At 36.7% G+C, this 20,856-nt stretch overlaps 1 protein-coding gene across 1 annotated transcript in view; it reads right to left on the bottom strand.

Annotated features, from left to right (window-relative positions):
- LRP1 (LDL receptor protein 1) overlaps nt 1-20,856 on the bottom strand; it is a 1,646,373-nt gene that overhangs the window by 213,329 nt on the left and 1,412,188 nt on the right. The window contains exon 81 of the mRNA XM_090402369.1: nt 18,036-18,167. Coding sequence (XP_090258495.1) covers nt 18,036-18,167 — 132 coding nt within the window. The remainder of the gene's footprint in view (nt 1-18,035; nt 18,168-20,856) is intronic.

The following is a 20,856-nucleotide window of genomic DNA, read 5'->3' as shown; positions in this document are numbered from 1 at the left end:
GTCATAAGCTTTTTCCATGTGCTTCTTTTAATATATACACTAATGGATGTCATTATACTTATTCTCCTTTTGGCCATTAAGGGGAATAAGTATACTTAAATCCTTCTAATTTCCATTTTCTTTTAATGATCAAAACATGAGATCAATTCCAGTCATCAGGTATGTAGGCTTCTAAAACTTCATTAAATAATTCTGTTATAATTCTAAATATATCATACCCAGCAATTTTCCACAATTCCATTGGTATCTATCCATCCCAGTACTGTTGCTTTATCATTTTTAGATGTTCTAAGCAAATTTATCACTTTGCTTCCAAAACTGGCTAAATCTGTATATCATGCTCCTTTTACTTTAGTAAGAGCATTTCAGATTATTTTATTCAAGTCTTGTCATTTTTTTCAGTGAGGATTTATGAAAAACACTTCTTCCAGTCCTGTAATTTTCAATTTATACTGAAAAATATTAAGAGCACAAATTCTGAATATTCTCTGCGCCTGTCCCACTTTTCTATATCTTACTGTATGCACAATTCCACTGCTACTTTTTTTTCCAGACCTTTTCTTTACAACTGTTTTGTCGCCCATTTGAAAATCTTATAACATACTAAATCCTTGCCTCTCAGAATTTAATCAAGTCTGCTTGTTTTGTTGCATTTTTGTGTATAACTGTTGATGTCCCTGTTTTATGATAAAAAAATCATATTACAAGTATGGAAGTTTCTCTTATTTTTTCCTGCAATTAACAAAAAACCTATAATTATAAGCTAAAAGGACTAAAAATATAAATATATACTGTATAGTTTTGTCTACATAATTTCTGAATTTAAAATTAGAGCTATATTGTATGGAAATATGTTTCTTGCTTTCACTAGCACTAGCTCTGAGATGCATTTATGAAACCAAATTAACAGTAAATCAATAAGCTGTTCACCCACTGTCCCTTTTCATTCATTTTAAAGAATAGAACTATTCATAGTTCATTCATAGTCAATTATATAAAAATATACTGTATGTGGTTTTGTCGAGCTAATATTTCTATTTAAAATTAAAGAGCTATATTGTAAGGAAAAATATATTTCTTGCTTTCACTGTTCACCCACTGTCCCTTTTCATCCATTTTAAAGAATAGAATCTTGTTGGAACATATCATTCCATCTTCCCTTTTCTGTTAGACCCAATAGTCAATCACAACAAGTAATCTGGCATCTTATAATTCTGGCATTACTTATAATAGGGCACTCAGTTCTATCTACATATTTGTCTGTAAATTGTGTGTGTTCTCCTGGACAGTTTGCCTGTTTTGTGAGTCATATTCAGTTGAAAAGCCCTAATTAAAGTTCTTTGTATCCTAGATGTGATTCTACCCCATGTCTTTGCAATCAAAGGGCTTTGACAATACCAACTGAGCTATATTAGAACATGGTGTTAGTAATCACTAGTTAATATCCTGACCTGAAATTCATATATAAATGTCTGAAATATAAAAACATAGTGTATGTCGTTTTGTCTAGCTAATATCTCTATTTAAAATTAGAGAGCTATATTGTAAGAAAATATGCATTTCTTGCTTTCACTGTTCACCCACTGTCCCTTTTTATCCATTTTAAAGAATAGAAAATACAGCTGAGATTAATATCAATTTTATCATAAGTGAGTCCAAATGTGGATTACAGCTTTAAAATTGTAACTGTGTAAAAATACCATATGTTAACACTGAACAGATTTATATTTTACTTAAAATATTGCAATAGAACAAAATTTCATTCTTGATATTTTATGTTTTAAACAATAAAAAATTCTTAGAAAATTTTTCATTAAAATTAGCTTGATTTTAAAAATAATTAATTGCATATTGCGATGCAGAGAGGAGAGATAGTGTGCATGTTGCCTAGGTATGATGGTGACGTGACGTGTGTAGAGGCTTAAGTGCTGTGAGGACATCATGTTGGAGGCTTAATGGATTTTTTACAACACTCAAAAAGAATTAAAATAGAATTTAATACTTCCTATATTTCGTCCTAGTCACTAGGACATCTACGGGGATTACAAAAACAATTAATGTAACATATACACAAATGCTTAATGGATTTTTTACAACACTCAAAAAGTATTAAAATAGAATTTAATACTTCCTATATTTCGTCCTAGTCACTAGGACATCTACGGGGATTACAAAAACAATTAATGTAACATATACACAAATTTGTGTATATGTTACATTAATGTATTTTAATTTTACTTTTAATTTTAATTTTACAACATTAATTGAGTGTTGTAAAAAATCCATTAAGCCTCCAACACGATATGATGGTGACGATCTGAGCAGAAGAGCAGTAATATTGAATAACATAATAGCTAGAATGTGTCAGAAGAGAGGATTGGAACATGTGGATGCTTGGAGGGCGTTTGAGGACAGAGAAGAATTGTATGCGAGAGACCACTTGCATTTGAATGAGGAAAGGCGTAGGTATATGGAGAGATTGTTGTTCTGAATGAGTCAGTGTTCAATGCAGAGAAACTAGAATGCCCAAGGTGGATGTTAGCAGGTGGCCTCTTGTGGGAATGGGTACTTGGGAGAAGGGGGACGACATCAGGTAATGCTGAGCCCAGTGGAATCTAGAGGGGGATAATGCTGGGTATAGAAACAGTGGCATTCTTATGCGTTATACTAATAGCAGGAGTATCCGGAATAAAGGAGAATTGGTGGCATGATAGCATCAGCCTGGTCAAAGATTATTGGGATCACTGAAACGTGGTTGCAGGAAGAGGATATAATAACAGGAACAGAAGTAGCAGGGCACAGCATTTTTCGGCAGGATAGGAAGGGAAAGTGTGGTGGTGGTGGAGTACTGCTTATGATAAGTGAACAACTTGTGTCCTCGAAGAGTGGAGGCTTTGGAAGGCAGTGACACTAATGATTCTGAATGCATATGGTGTGAGGTAGAGAGGCAAGATGGGATATTTAGTGGGGTGTTGCTACAAACCAAGGAGCAAAGAGGGTGGAGACCAGGAGATGTTTAGACAGTTGAACTTGGCAAGTACAAGAAGAATGATTGTTATGGGAGATTTTAACTACAGCAGTATAAATTGGGGAGAGGAAGATCCATGTAGCAATAAGGGAATGGAATTTCTAGAATTCTTGAGGGACAAATGTCTTAGGCAACATGTAATAGAGCAAACAACAGGTTCAAGAGTTTTGGATATCGTCATAGCATCAGAAGAGTTGACAATAACCGAGATGGCATCTCTCCAACCAGATGGAGAGAGTGACCATATGGTTTTGACTTAGAAAATGAATAGACATGCAGGAGTATCAAATAGACAGGAACATAGGTGGAATTATAAGGCAGGTGATTATAATAGCCTTAGACATCAACTTGGGGAAGTTTCATGGAGGGAGGAATTGGAAGGCCGGGATATCATTAGTGATTGAGAAATTGTGAAGGAATATTTGTTAGCAGCAATAGTAAGCTGTATTCCACAAGTGAAGAAGAGAAAACAATTTGGTGTAAAGTGGATGACAAACAATATTAAACAGGAACTGCATGTGAAAAAGAGGCTATGGAAGAGATATAAGGAGACAGGTGAAGAGCAGATGAATGAAGAATATAAGACACAGGCCAGGAGAATGACTAGTATGGTAAGGAAGGCAAAACTAGAATATGAGAAGAGATTGGCCCAAAGATCCAAAGAAAATCATAGGGAAGTTTTTAGCTATGTGGCCAGTGGGAGGATAAATTGTGGAAGAATGACATTGTGGGATAAAAATGGGAAAAGAGTGACTGATGCAGAGGACATAGTGGAATTGTTCAATGAAAACTTTATTGATGTATTTCATCCTGGAGGAGTAAATTTTAATACTAGAGGGATAAGGCAGGTTCAAAGTTTAGAGGTGAAGGAGGAGGAGAGGGATGTGTTCCAAATGCTGAGCACTCTGGATATCAGTAAAGCTGTGTGATCGGATGGTATTTCACCACAAGTTTTAAGAGAATGTGCTAAAGAAATGACAGCTCCTTTGTCCTGGCTTTTCAATGAAAGTCTGGCTACGGGAAAGGTGCCCAGGGAATGGAAGGAAGGTAAGATACTGTCATTACATAAGGGCATAAGCAGACTGGAAATGTCTAATTATAGGCCAGTTTGTGTGTCATCAGTAGTTGTTAAGATCTTGGAGAAATTAGTTAGGGACCATATACAGCATTGGGCAGATGAGGGCAATGTCACCTGTGAGAGTCAACATGGATTTGTGAAGGGGTGTTCTTGTTTTAGCAATATGCTAGCATTTTATAATAAAGTTACAAGAGCAGTAGATGAGGGAAAGGCATATACAGCCATTTTCTTGGACTTAACAAAGACATTTGACAGGGTGCCACATGATAAGCTGATATTTAAGTTGCAGCACATGGGTGTGGAGGTCAGGTTGGTCAAATGGATTCAGGATCGGCTGTCCGATAGTTTTAAGGAGGCAGAGGGTACACAAGTGGGGTCCCACAGGGCTCAGTACTGGGACCTACATTGTTTAATCTTTATATCAATGACCTTGTCAGTGTACTGCAGTGGGGGGGGGGGATATTCAGTTGTTTGCAGATGATGTGAAGCTAGGAAATGTTATTAGTAATAGTGCAGATGTGGTGGTCCTGCAAGAGGATTTGAATAAGCTAGACAACACTTAGACTATTATTCTCAGATTTATTCCCCAGGATTTGAAGTGGATAAATTAACTGTGGAAAGGGTACAAAGGCAGATAACAAAGATAGTTTCAGGACTGTACAATGTTAGTTATGAGGATCGGCTGAGGGAATGTGGACTGCAGAGTTTGGTGGATAGAAGAAGGAGAGGTGATATGATTGAGACTTTTAAACTGTTGAGAGGTGGTTACAGGGTTGACACTGGGGAGTTCTTCGGCTTGAAAAGCAGGAAGGAGTGATGCCAAAGGGCCATCCCTGGAAGTTACGAAAAGAAATTGTGAGCAAGCGGATGATTAGTGGTTTCTTTGCATGGAGGGTGGTTGAACCGTGGAATGCATTGCCTGATAGAGTGGTGAGAGCGAGAACGGTCAATGAGTTTAAGGAGTGGTATGATGGACTTTGTGTTTCCTAGGAGGGACCTCCCACAATGAGTCTTGATAGACTTGTTTTTCCTAGGAAGGACCTCCCACGATGAGTCTTTTGACTCCTTGGAGGTCTAAATAATAATAATAATAATAATTATATATTCATGAACACAAAGACTATGAAACATGGAAATGATTCAGATATGTACACAACAAGCACTATTTAAGTATCAACTGATGTTGTTTGATGCATCTAGGAGTGTGTCTAAAAACAGTAATTATCAATTGGTTTCTAATTCAGTAGTGAATTTATTGTTGAAAGTTTTTCACTTGGTTATAGTATAAATTAAAGATGTCAAAAAATTATATATTATTGGTTTCAGCCTTTATTCAAGTGTAAGCAAACAAAGTTTGCATGTGAAGTAACTTCATGACTGGGCTGCTTGTATATAGAAGGTAATGACATCACGTTAATTGCCTTAGTATCCCGTAATGCAATGCATATCCTTACGGACAAGTATAATGCTATGCATTATGGGAAGGGCCTCTACCCACATTGGTTTCAACCCTTATTTTGGTCTTGTCAGTGGGAACCAGACCCAGAAGTGATACCAGGGTTGAAGTAATGCAGAAGTCATATTTCCATAAGCAGTTAAAAGGTGTCACTCCTATCTGGATTAGAGATTAGTAATGAAAGTTTTTTCACTTGATTATATTATAAATGAAAGATGCCAAGAAATAAAGGGTGAAACCAACAACAATATAATTTCTTGGCATCTTTAATTTATAGTATAATCAAGTGAAAAACCTTTCAACAATAAATTCACTACTGAATTAAAAACCAATAGATAATTACTGTTTATAGACACACTCCTGGATGTTCACAGTCTTGTGTTCATGAATATATAATTATGTAATATGCAATAAATTATTTTTAAAATCAAGCTTTTATTGCAAAGACATGAGTTAGAATCCCATCTAGTATACAAAGAACCTTAATCAGAGCTTTTCAACTGAATATGAGTTAGCCAGTATCATATGGAGGCAACAGAGTTTTCCCTCCTGGAACTCTGGATTTTCTTTCCCAAAGCAGGCAAATTGTTCAGAGGAACACACACACACACACACACACACACACACACACACACACACACACACACACACACACACACACACACAAATTTACAGACAAATATTTAGATAGAAGTGAGTGTCCTATTATAAGCAATGCAGAATTATAAGATGCCAAATTACCTGTTATGACTGATTATTATAAAGATGCATACAAGTTCACATGTAGAGAAGACATAAGAAATTGCTGACAATGATATCTTTATGCTGGTTCAGGATAAGAGTATACTGAGGATCTGAAACTGGAAGTAATCACTGCTTAGTTATAAGTAAGATAACAATGAGTACTGATTGAAAGTTATAAACAGAATTAAAGCCAAGCAGCTTTTACAAGTGAAATGTAGACTCAACTACAGAAATATTACTCAAGAACAAATGATACAGTTTTGAAAAAAAAAAGTACTCAATCTTGGATTCCCAGTGGCAAACTCTAAAGAAGACAGACTAATTCAGCTAAGAAGCACATGATGTTTTTTGCGATGAAAATAAAAACACCATGGTGGTCATAAGAAATTAAAGAAGCAATCCTGGAAAAGAAGAAATCAGGCCGAAAGTTCCTAGCAAATAAGTCAGCAGATGACACAAAAAATATAAAGAAAATGTAAGAGAGCAAAGCTATCTGTAAAAGTATATAAACAAAAGTCATAGTTTGGTCAATTGGTAGAGCCTCTGCTACTAATGGCTCAGTTAAGTAAGTTTGAGCACGGTTAGTAGTTGGAAGGAGTCCAATTATTCGATGCTGTTGGCACACTCTCCCTCGATGAGTCTTTGGACTCCCTGGAGGTGTCAATTAATAATAATAATAATAATACTTCAATAAGAATATAGAAGATAAATATCAGGAAAGTGGTAAAATCTTTTGGAGCTATTGAAAAAGCTTGGAAATGGAAGAAAGAGTACTGTAAAAGGAATCAAAGATGATAAAGATGACAGGAAATGTGAATATAAGGATATTCTAGATATCTGGAGTAATTACTTTGCAACACTAAGTAAAATATTTCAGCCATTTAGGAACATGTTTTAATGAAGATGGCAAATTAAATTTGGAGATAGACAACAAAATAAGAAAAGCTGGCCTGGTGGGAACCCCAGCTGAATAAATTTATATGGAATAAAAGAGAAATTAGTCAAAACACTAAACCAGTAGTGTACAAGACAGTGTTCAAACCATGTTCAAGTTATGGATCTGACAGGTGGGTTAGAAGTGAAGCAGCTGATCAAAGACTAGAGACCACATGAGAGTTCTGGGAAAAATTAGGGTAGTGAACAGAATCATGTTAAAAATGAAAATATTATTATTATTATTATAATTTTATAATATATACTTATAATATATTAAAATTATATAGTATAATTATAATATATATATATATTGTATATATTATATTGAGAAGGAACTTGACATTGTTAGCATTCAGGATCTAATGTGGTATAGTCTTAAACAGAATGGGAGAAAAAAGGTTTGCAAAACATCGTCCACATATCTAAACCAAATTTTAGGTTTAGGAAAAATTTGCGATAAGATTTTGTTATCTAAGTCTTCCATAAAGAGGTCAGCACATGAAGGTGAGAGTGGGCTCCCCATTGCCAAGCCTGTAAATTGTTGAAGATCTTATTTTTCCAAGAAAAGTAGTTGGAGTTTAGGCAGTGAGCAAACAATGAGGTTATATCTTGTGGGAACAAGGTACTTAAGATGTCGATGACCTCTACCACAGGAACGTTTGTAAAGAGAGAGGTGACATCTAAGCTGGCCAGAAGATCATTATCCTATTTGGTTTAGATATGTGGACGATATCTTCATCGTATGGAACAATAACAAAGATGACATATAAGGTTTGCAAAACATATTTGAACATCAAGATGGCAGGAGAAATACCTACAAGGAGACCAAGATCTAGGTGGATTGATTTTTTAACGATACTTGTGACATAATGATTAGAAATATATACATGTTAGCACAAGAATAATGTTTAATTTGCCAAATATTTCGGTCTGAATATTACAGACCATCTTCAGTGGCTACATAGGAATAGTTTTAAAAACAAAGTGGAATATGAACAATTGATCATTCATACACAGATGTATGAATGATTGTGATATCATATCGCAAAGTATTAGAAAAGTTAAAAAAAAAAAAACATAATTAAAGATATTAATTCAGAAATTCATATAATGATCTTAAATAATATATATATATTTTTAATACTTAGCGATATGAAATAACGTGGCGCATTCTATATATGAATGGTCAATTGTTCGTATTCCACTTTGTTTTTAAAACTATTCCTATGTAGCCACTGAAGATGGTCTGTAATATTCAGAACGAAATATTTGGCAAATTAAACATTATTCTTGTGCTAACATGTATATATTTCTAATCATTATGTCACAAGTATTGCTAAAAAATCAAATTTTATTCCTTCATGGGGAAAATTTAACCAAAAAAAACGGTAAATAGGCAAACTATCAGTAACTCAAGGTAAGTTACGAGCGAGGATCATCTTTTTAAAAAAATGCCGCGACAACAAGATAATTCCTAATTTTGCTAAGATTAAAGAAACCATTAAATCTCCTGGAGCTCATAATATTTACAGGAACACCAGTTTATCCTTAATCCATAATCAACTCAAAGCTGCTAAACATGATCTGGCTATTAACATTCAGCTAGTTTCTGATCTCCGTATCTATATCTCCACAAACTTAGAACCTCATATTTCAAACATAGTTCTGGATGTAGCTAAATGCTCTTTACAACATTCTTATAAAAAACAGAATCAACATCTAAGCCACAAATATGATGTTCTTGTTTCTAAACAAATCAAGCCTTTCCAAGTTCCAGATAATTGGATCGTCAAAGTATCCAGATGGTCTTTAACCAATAATGAAACACTCATCCTCTCAAAAGGACATGATTTCTCTATTGTCCCAAAACAGATTCCATATCTAGATTTTCTAGTTAATATCGAACGAAACCTCATTCATCTTTCAACTGAAAAAGCTAATGCTCTCTGTCTAGAAGTTGCTTCTTCACTACTTAAAGCCAAGCTTCCTCCTTCGAAGATATCTCCTTCTGAAAAGAAAGCTATACGTTCCTTAAGAAACAACAATCACCTCATCATTACCAAGGGAAAAGCGACAGTAATTATGGACTCTTCAAACTCTTCTATTAGAAGAAAGTTTTCTTCTATACACTATAGAAGAAAACTTTCCCTTTTACTTCAAGACCATTCAACATACCAGGAACTCAATTACGATCCAACCAAGAGACAACTGAAGAAATTAAATTCCTTTCTAGATGAGGTCATAAGTTTAGATGTAGACACTATTGAAAGACAAAAAACTCATTTTGCAAGGCCTCCCAGGTTTTATGGTCTACCAAAAATACATAAGACAGATATTCCTCTTCACCCTATAGTGGATTGTATTGATTCTCCTACCTATCGCATAGCCAAATGTATCTAAATTATTGAAGTCACACATTGGCAACTCATGCTCTTTTTTGAAAAACTCTTCTGATTTCTTAAATAAATTAAAAAACTTCTCTTTACAACCTACAGATCTTATGGTTACCTTTCATATAGAATCTTTATATACGAATGTACCTCTCAAAGAGACTTTGGAATTACTAGCTGACATCTTCCCACAAGATATTATAAAACTTTTTGATTTCATAATGCACTCTGGATATTTCTTATGTCAAAATAAATTTTACAACCAAGTGGAAGGAACAGCCATGGGAAGTCCACTCTCTCCTGCTCTTGCAAACTTTTATCTAGAACAGCTAGAAGAAGTCCTGTTCTTATCTATATTCCCTCAACCATCCTTTTGGGTTAGATATATAGACGACATCTTTGCTATATAGCTTCACGACAGCGACTCCTTACGTTCCTTTTTAAGCAGTATCAATTCCTTACATCCTCGTATAAAGTTAACCATGGAAATTAAAAAAGACAACAAGTTATCCTTTTTAGACGTCCTTCTAATCCATTCACCTTCTGGTATTCTTACAACAACAGTTTACAGAAAACCAACTTTCACAGGTCGTTATATTCTCAAAGAATCTGCTCATCACCCTTGTCAAAAAACAGGAGTCACAAAATGTTTAATCTGACGAGCAAAAACTAACTGTTCAACTTCTCATTTATTACAGAAGGAACTTTCAACTATCAAACATCACATGAAACTAAATGGCTTCTCCGAAAAGAGTACACAACATCTTTTCGATTCTTACAAACCAACACAACAACCAAGATTCAATACGTCGAGTTCCAATTCCTTACATTTCGAGAATTCTAAAGAAATATGATCTAACAGCCATTTATACATCTATTAACAAATTATCCACCCAGTTTCCTTCATCTAAAGATAAACACTCAACTTTGTTTCTAACTGGTGTGTATCAAGTTCCTTGTAATTGTAATCTTTCTTACTTTGGACAAACAGGACGTTCCACAGAAAAAAGAATTCAAGAGCACCAGTCATCAATTCAACACAACAAACCTGAGAAATCTGGATTAGCTCAGCATGGATTAGAAACAAACCACAACATCCTTTGGTCCAAGACTCTCCTTCTACACAGATGCCGCTACAAATTTGAACATTTATTTAAAGAAAGTGTAGAGGCCTTACTTCAATGTCCTAACTTGAATCATAATGACTGTATATCTATATCAAAAATTTGGGAGTTTAATCAGGATAACACATTACATTTATTTATTTATTTATTTTATTTTTTATCAGTATAATATTATTTAAGATCATTATATGAATTTCTGAATTAATATCTTTAATTATGTTTTTTTTTTTTTACTCTTCTAATACTTAGCGATATGACATCACGATCATTCATACATCTATGTATGAATGATCAATTGTTCGTATTCCACTTTGTTTTTAAAACTATTCCTATGTAGCCACTGAAGATGGTCTGTAATATTCAGACCGAAATATTTGGCAAATTAAATATTATTCTTGTGCTAGTGTGTATATATTTCTAATCTAGGTGGATTGATTCAGTCAGAAGTGTCCTAGAAGACCAAAATATTAGATATGACACTATTAGAGTGCTGTTAAGTAATAGACTAATTTTCAGGAAAACTGCTGATAAGAGATTAGTAATAACTATCAAAAAGTGATGATGATGATGATGAGTTCCATGAGGAATCTTGTTGAATGCCTTTGCAAAATCCAGGTATTATGGAGCAGCCATTTTCTTTATAGAATTCAACTGTCACTGTATTATAAAAAAAAAATAATACGATAAGATATTCCCTTCATGAAAAAACCATGCTGCTCACTATAAAATATCATATTCCTGTCCATCCAGTCCTGAATTCAATTTTACCTAGTTCTCCAATACCTTTAAGCATTTCTGAGTTACTGATTGTTCTATAATTCTCTACCTCTGTCTTGGTACATCCTTCATGTCATGAAACTATTTTGTCCTTTTTCCACACCCTAGGCACACCTTTCCAGCACTCAGACTTAAATTTAACAGCCTGGCCAGAAGAGCTCTGAATTCCCTGGCACATTCTCATAAAACATGCTAATATAATGTCTAATCTCAGGGCCATATTTACATTAAAGTTCTACAATATCTCAAGCACCTCCATTTCATCCTTATATATATATATATATATATCTGACACCCCCCCACAAACCCCCCCCCCACAAAAGGTCATAAGACCTATATCAGATTAGTATCATGTGCATGGACAAGAGAATAAAGAAGAAAAGAGGATTCTATTCACATTTTGTTTGAACAGTTGAAGGTTGTATTCTATGGGGAAGGCTGTTTCAAAGAACAGAAGTAGATGAACGAAAGAGAAGGCAATGAAGTTGGTTTGGTAAGGTTCAAGATGGACTGTAAAAAGATAAATGGTTAACAGTGGCTCTTGTTCTAATGATTTTTAAGGAATAATAGTGGCCAATTCAAAAGAGCACTGTCCATGAAAGAATCTGTAGAAGAGGCACAAAGCAGAAACTTAACATCTCTGAGAGAGAGAGAGAGAGAGAGAGGGGGTGGGGATTGAAATGGATATGTGAGAGAGGAATCATTAATTAACCTGACTGTCCTCTTCAGGATAGAATCAAGCAATTTTAGAGAGGAATTTGGTGCACTATCCCAAATATTTGAGCAATATTCCATGGTTGGACGGATTTGAGATCCGTATAGAGTTAGCAGCTGTGAAGTAATATCATGTGCAAAAAAATACACCAAGTTTTTGGCAGCTGCAGAAATTATAGTTGAAATGTGTTTATGCCTGGAAAGGTCAGCCAAAGTGGCCATGAAATCTGATCATGTTTGGATATCCGGGTATTACTCAAGGTAAAGGGGAGGGATGTGAGCTATTTCTTGTGAGAGATCTGAGAAGACTGAATTTTGGTGGCACTGTTGAAATCTACAAGGTTGTCCTTACCACATTGGAATATAGCTAGGAGGTTGGCGTTCAGGCGATTGGTTGTGGTGGATCTTATGGATTCTAATTGAGCATGTGGCGGTGAATTTGAGCTGTGTAGAAGAAAGTGATTTTTAATTGGTGAATAGTCCGTTTTTTCCCCCGTTTTCCTACATTTTTGAGGGCTAAATTGTTTCTCTGAATACGAGTGTACTTCAGTGGTTGTTTTTTGGAAGTTAGTTGCTGTCGCGATATAACATATTTTGGTTACCTTCGGAATCGAATGCATAACGGTGGAAGACAAAACGAAGCTAAGTTTTCATTACTGTATTTAGTTATATTTAATTTTATTTAGTGTACTTAAATGTTTTGTTTTGTTCGTAATTGTTTGTACTTTTTTTTTTCTATTTATTTAACGGAATTTATTAATTGAATAATTAACGATTACGCTACTCGGCAGTAAGGAATGATGACGGATTCAGCAGCAGTCGCAAGTGGCGTATCGCCAAGTCCTCCGCCATTTAAGATCTCAATTATTAGCAATATCATAAGGGACTTTGCGGCATGCAGTACTTGCGGCATGTATGCGTCTCGGGATTTAGATATGTGGCTTGTGAAAGAGAGCGGAGAGCGTATATGTGCAAAATGCAGGCAGTTGGAGGAAATAAGTGCATTAGAAATATTGATATCCAACTTTGTTGCTCCAGGAACGGGGAATGAATGTAGGAAGACAAGTAGTGTAATAGGAGAGAATGAAAAAAAGATATATATGAATGAGGAAATAATGATTGATAGTGTGGAAGGTGTGAGTGACTGTGAAAGTTTAGGAGATGGTTTTGCTTGGGAGAGTAAATTTAGATTAAGAGTGACTGACCTGCAGAGGGAGATAGATGAGTTGAAAGAGGAGGTGGAATGTCTTGTGAATGAGAGCAGAAGTATGAAAGATAAGATTAAGAGAATGGAAGAGATAAATGCAAGGAGAATCAGAATAGGAGAGAGAGAGAATTTAGGGAGTATGAGTGAGAGGTATGGGGGTGCTAGATGAGGAGAGAATGGAAACAGTAGAAGAGAGGGATTGAGAGAGAGGTATGGGAATGCTAGCAGACGAGAGGATGGAAACAGTAGGAGAGACAGAATGAGAGAGGGATATGGAGTGCTAGAAGTGGAGAAAATGGAAACAGTAGGAGAGAGGGAATGAGAGAGATGTATGGGAGTGCTAGAAGAGGAGAGAATGGAAACAGTAGGAGAGAGAGGTATGGGAATGCTAGAAGAGAGAATAGCAGTAGAGGAGAGGAAATGAGAGAGACCTATGGGAATGAAAGAAGAGGAGAGAATGGAAACAATAGGAGAGAGGGAATGGTAAGAGGTATAATGTATGGCGAATCAATGATCCGTGGTGTTCAAGATAGGATGCGTGAGGAGTGTTTGCCAGGATGAACAATAGAAAGGGTGGCTATGGCAATTAAGAGAGGTGAAAGAGTGGATGAGATGATTGTGATGGTAGGAACGAATGACTTGAGTGGTAATGTAAGTCGGGCAGTGAGAGATATGAGGTTTTTGCTCGAGACTGTACGGAAGAAGACAGAGAGGAAAAATAGTGTGTGTGATGCCGAGGTATGATAATGATGAGCTGAAGAGTGGTGATATTGAATGGCATTATAGCAAGAATGTGTAACAAGAGAGGACTGGTATATGTGAATGCTTGGAGTGCGTTTGAGGAAGGAGAGGAATTGTATGCGAGAGACCGTTTACATTTGAATGAGGAAGGACATAGGCATATGGAGAGATTGCTGTTCTGAACGAGTCACTGTGTCCCAGGGAGGATGATAGCAGGGGTGGCCTCTTGTGGGAATGGAAACTTGGGAGAAGGGAGACGATGTCAGGTAACACTAAGCCCAGTGGAGTCTAGAAGGGATAATGCTGGGTATAGAAACAATGGCATTTATATGCTTTATACTAATGCCAGGAGTATCCGGAATAAGGGAGAGGAATTGGTGGCGCAGATAGCATCTGCCTGGCCAAAAATTATTGGGATCACTGAGACGTGGTTGACAGAAGGGGATATAATAACAGGAATAGAAGTAGCTGGGTATAGCATTTTTCGTCAGGATAGGAAGGGAAAGCGTGGTGGTGGGGTACTGCTTATGATAATTGATGACCTATGTCCTCTAAGAGTGGAGGCTTTGGAAGGAAGTGAGACAAATGATTTTGAGAGCATATGGTGTGAGGCAGAGGTAGGCAAGACAGGATATTTAGTGGGGGTGTTGCTACAGACCCAGGAGCACGGAGGATAGGGACCAGGAGATGTTTAGACAGCTAAGTTTGGAAAGTGCAAGAAGAATGATTGTTATGGGAGATTTTAACTACACTAGTATAAATTGGAGAGAGCAAGATGCATGTAGCAATAGTGGAATGGAATTTCTAGAATTCTTGAGGGACAAATGTCTTAGGCAACATGTAACAGAGGGAACAAGAGGTTCAAAAGTTTTGGATTTGATTATAACATCAGAAGAGTTGATAATAACTGAGTTGACGTCTCTCCCACCAGTTGGAGAGAGTGACCATATGGTGTTGACTTGGAAAATGAATAGACATGCAGGAGTATCAAAGAGACAGGAACTTATGTGGAATTATAAGGCAGGTGATTACGATAGTCTTAGACATCAACTTCGGGAAGTTTCATGGAGGGAGGAATTGGAAGGCCGGGATATCACTAGTGCGTGGGAAATTGTGAAAGAATATTTGTTATCAGCAATGGTAAGTTGTATACCACGAGTGAAGAAGAGGACGCAATTTGGAGTAAAGTGGATGACAAACAATATTAAACAGGAATTGCATGCGAAAAAGAGGCTATGGAAGAGATATAAGGAGACAGGTGAAGAGATGCATGAGGAATATAAGACATAGGCCAGAAGAGTGACTAGTGTGGTAAGGAAAGCGAAACTGGAATATGAGAGGAGATTGGCCCTAAGATCCAAAGAAAATCCTAGGGAATTTTTTAGCTATGTGGCCAGTAGGAGGAGAAATGACTGTGGAAGAATGATATTGTGGGATAAAAATGGGAATAGAGTGACTGATGCAGAGGACATAGTGGAATTGTTCAATAACCACTTTATTGGAGTATTTCATCATGGAGGAGTCAGTTTTAATGCTAGAGGGATAGGGCAGGTTCAAGGTTTAGAGGTACAGGAAGAGAGTGTGTTTCAGATAGTGAGAACTCTGGATGTCAATAAAGCTTTGGGACTGGATGGTATTTCACCACGAGTTTTGAGACAATGTGCTAGGGAACAGACAGTGCCTTTAACCTGGCTTTTCAATGAAAGTCTGACTTCGGCAAAGGTGCCCAGGGAATGGAAGGAAAGTAAGATAGTGCCATTGCATAAGGGTGGTAACAGACTGGAAGTGTCTAATTATAGACCAGTCTGTTTGTCATCAGTAGTTGTTAAGATCTTGGAGAAAGTAGTGAGGGACCATATACAGCATTGGGAAGATGAGGGTAATGTTATCTGTGAGAATCAACATAGATTTGTGAAAGGACGATCTTGTTTTAGCAATATGCTAGCCTTTTATAATAAAGTTACAAGAACATTAGATAAGGGAAAGGCATATACTGCAATTTTCTTAGACTTGGCGAAGGCATTTGACAGGGTGCCACATGATAAGCTGATATTTAAGTTGCAACACATGGGTCTGGATGTCAGATTGGTCAACTGGATTCAGGATTGGCTGTCTGATAGGTATCAGAGAGTTGCATATGGTGGAGCAGTTTCAAGGAGACAGAAGGTTACAAGTGGGGCCCACAGGGCTCAGTACTAGGACCTATATTGTTTAACCTTTATATCAATGACATTGCCAGTGGATTGCAAGGGGATATTCAGTTGTTTGCAGATGATGTGAAGCTGGGAAGGATTATTAGTAATAGTGCAGATGTGGTAGCCCTGCAAGAGGATTTGAATAAGCTAGATAGATGTGCAAATGAATGGGGGGTATCAGTTTAATGCAGCAAAATGTAATGTCTTGAGGTTTGGGAAACATCGATGGGATGCTGCATACTCTATGGGAGGAGTTATACTGGAGGAAGTTGTGGAGACAAGAGATCTGGGATTGATGATTGATAGAAACCTGAAGTTTAGGGGACATATTGCAAAGGTGGTGAAGGTAACACAGAGGATTGCTGCAATTATGAGAAAGACACTGACCTGCAGAGATAAGAGGGTTATCATTCCGTTGTATAAGTCTCTGATTAGACTACACTTGGATTATTGTTCTCAGATTTGGTCCCCAAGATTCGAAGGGGATAAATTAACTGCGGAAAAGATACAAAGATGGATGACAAAGATGGTCTCAGGACTGTACAAGGATAGTTACGAGAATCGGCTGAGGGAATGTGGACTGCAGAGTTTGGCAGATAGAAGAAGGAGAGGTGATATGATTGAGACTTTTAAACTGTTGAGAGGTGGTTACAGGGTTGACACTAGAGAGTTCTTTCACTTGGTTGAACAGCAGGAAGGAATGATGACAAGAGGCCATCCCTGGACATTACGAAAGGAAACTGTAAGCAAGAGGGTGAGGAATTGTTTCTTTGCATGGAGGGTGGTTGAGCCGCGGAATGCATTGCCTGATAGAGTGGTGAGGACGAGAACGGTCAATGAGTTTAAGGAGTGGTATGATAGACTTTGTGTTTCTTAGGGGGAACCTCCCCTCGATGAGTCTTGACAGACTTTATGTTCTTAGGAAGGACCTCCCACGACGAGTCTTTTGACTCCATGGTGGCCTGAATAATAATAATAATACTTGAGCACTACAATTGCCAAATGAAAAGGAAGAATGGAATGTACTGTCATTGGAAAAGCTAGGGATACGATTGAAAGTCTGTGAGAGCAAGTCATTTATATACAAGAGGAAGAGTGTGTGGAAAGAATAGAATCCAGTGGTACTTCTGCATTGGTGGGGAAATCTGAAGAAAGGAAACTGTCCACTATGATATATAGTGAGCAGCCAGTCAGAAAGCTGGTGATCCAGATGCAGAGTGTGGAAGGCAGACCACAGGATGGAAGTTTGCTAAGTAGACCCCTGTGTCAAACCTAATTAAATGCCTTTAAATTGCCTTTTATTAAATTGTCACATTTTTTTTTGAGAACCAAGGCTTAGATGTGAATCTGGAGTGGAATGTTTAATGGTTTTAATGATACCTCCTGCAGTAAGTTTAACTCGAGGCAGGCTGTTGATGATGATAATAATGAAAATATGGAATGTCTAGAAAAATACAGTTGTTTGCAATAGTTCATTGCCTATTTGTCTTACAAAAGTAAAATTTTCAGAACTAAGTGTCTTATCAGAAAAGTTTATAGATGACTACAGAAAATTTACATATTATGTATATAATATATATCTTTCAGTTTTTAACAAAATTGAAACATCATTCATGAAAATGGTAAAACATAATGAAAGTCTTACTTGCACTTTAGTGGTGGTTTTTGACCAACTGGTGTATCCTTCAGAAGATCAGTATAACAGAAACCTTTATTTTTACAGTAATTTGAACAACGGTAGATTTCACAACGATTTCCTTCATAATCAGGTTGGCACCTGGAGGTAAAATTCCGATTGGGAATATTTATTAAATCATTTAACAGTTTAAATGAATATTAACTTACAAATCTGACTAGAATTTAACTAGATAAAAATAGATTAAGATTAAATTTACCAGATATTTAATTAAATCAAACACACATTTCACCATGTTGTTTAATCTGAGTCTCGGATCTGGTTTAGTCCCAAAGGTGTGGAAAGAGGGGAAAATAGTTCCGCTGCATAAAGGAGGATCCAAGACTACAGTTGCAAATTACCGACCGATCAGCATATCAGGAGTCGTTTTCAAGGTCTTGGAGAAAGTAGTCAAGGGAAAAATACAGGAATGGATTGATGAAAATGAGATACTGTACGGGGGACAGCATGATTTTGTGAAGGGTAGATCATGCCTCGGTAACTTGCTTAAGTTTTATAACACGGTGACAGCTGAACTGGATAAGGGTAATGGGTTTACAGTGATACTGCTGGACCCGGCTAAGCCATTTGAAAGGATACCACATGGAATTCTAATCCATAAACTACAACATATGGGAATGGATATAGGGTTGGTGAGATGGATAGGTGGGTGGTTGATGGAGAGATATCAAAGGGCAGTTTATTCAGGAGTAGAGTCCAAAAGATGGCCTGTGACTAGTGGTATGCTGCAGGGTTCTGTTCTTGGACCACTGATGTTTAATTTGTTCATTAACAATATAGGGAAGGATCTAAGAGGAACAGTTCATTTGTTCGCTGATGATGCAAAGTTGGGTAGGGCAATAGTGAATGCAGAAGATTTCAAAATCTTGCAGGACGACTTGGATAGATTGGAGTTCTGGGCTAAGGAGAATGGATGTCAATTTAATGTGACAAAATGTAAGGTTATGCATTTTGGGGTGAAAAGATTAGCAGCAGTATACCACATTGGTGGAATTGTACTCCAAGAGATTGATGAGGCCAGGGACTTGGGAGTGTTGGTGGATAGGGAGATGAAGTTTAGGGGGTATATTGCAAAAGTGGCTAAATCAGCTCATCAAATCACTTGGTTGCTGAAGAATACTTTGACGAGGAGATAAGCAAGTTATTGTTCCTCTGTACCAAGCCTTGATAAGACCTCATCTTGACTACTTTGCCCAGATTTGGTCACCTAGGTTCCATCTTGATGGGAAGGAGGTGGAGAGGATCCAGAGGCAAGTGACTAAGATGATAGCAGGTCTATGGAATGAACCATATGAGAACAGGATGAAGATTTGTGGGTTGCAGAAATTAGTTGATAGGCAGAAAAGGAGAGATATGATTGAGACATTCAAATTGCTCAAGGGTTTCTCTAAGATTAATTCAGAAGATATTTTTGAGATCAGGACTGGTGGTGGGAGAACTAGGGGACACCTATGGAAGCTGGGCAAGAGTGTGGTTAGCAGGGGTGTTAGAGCTGGGTTCTTTACTTTTAGAGTGGTAAATGAGTGGAATAAGCTGCAAGAATCTGTTGTGGGTGCTATGACGGTGAGTGAGTTCAAGGCTAGATACTGTGAGAATGTCGTATAGTTGTGTGGACATGATGTTTAGAGCTTCCCTCGATGAGTCTAAGGACTCCCTGGAGTCGCCCATAATAATAGTAATAGTAATAATAATAGTAATATGATAACTCCTAAGCAGCTTGCAATTCACAAAAATGTAAATCAAAAACCTTGCATAGTAATTAGATCTACTGGGAAGTACATAACCGTTAAGTTTTGGAATGCATTTTTTCCCCCTGCTCTTCTCGAAGAACAGCAGAAAATAACAGAAGAGACTGTTTACCACCAATAGGCATGCTGGTAGTTCCTTCTATTCTCCTGAAGAGATGCCAATAAGCATGAGCTGGTAAACTGGAACTGGTTGGAAAAACTATGGTTATGAGGCTAATATTATGTTAGTTAACTGCATATATTTTCTGGCTGATTTGTCTGTTTGGATGAAATACCCAGGGTTTTTCTCCATGAAAAACATTGTTAACTCTATATGAGCATCTGATATGCTCTCCTTCAGATGAAAATCCTTAAGCTTGCATCCTAGACAGGATTTGAACCTAGATTGAGCTTTACAATGAAAGGGAATATATCATTCATCCTTCTGACTCATGGAGATGCTTATTGGTAGAATTGGAAGAAGGATTCTTCATTTCTGAAACTTAAAGTTATAATGTCCATGTGATCAGATTCAATGCATATATTTTATCAAATGGATACTTTGAATAATAAGATAAGAAAAAAATGACTATCAGTTTATTTATTCAAAGTCCACTTAATACTAATCGGGACAATTAAGAAGACATTAAATTATTATTTAATGTCATCATGATGAAACAGAGTGATCATCCTATGTTAAATGAAATGATTACAGGTTGAATTCGGTCTGTTTGTGGGGAAGAAAAAAGAACCCACAGTTGCTGAGGGGAAAAAATCTCCTTATGTAAATTTAAGACTAGCTAACTTGCTTTTGTCAAAAAAAAAGACTTACTAAAGCGCCTCAGTCAAACAGGCAGAAATTAAAACTATATGCATGCTACACAATTAGTATGTGAAAAAACTAATTCAGAAATTGAAATGTAAAAAAGAATTACTTCATGGTTTGTTTAATAAAAGTGAACACAGTTATAATGAATTCAACTGCTGGCCTGGTTGGACAAGTGGTTAGCATACCTACTTTCCAACCCAGGTCAAGGTTCGAA

This window comes from Typopeltis vanoorti, chromosome 2 (assembly GCF_054136105.1).
Source record: "Typopeltis vanoorti isolate ZY-2024b chromosome 2, IOZ_Tvanoo_1.0, whole genome shotgun sequence".
NCBI classification, from domain to species: domain Eukaryota; kingdom Metazoa; phylum Arthropoda; class Arachnida; order Uropygi; family Thelyphonidae; genus Typopeltis; species Typopeltis vanoorti.
This window is presented reverse-complemented; position numbering and strand designations above follow the sequence as displayed.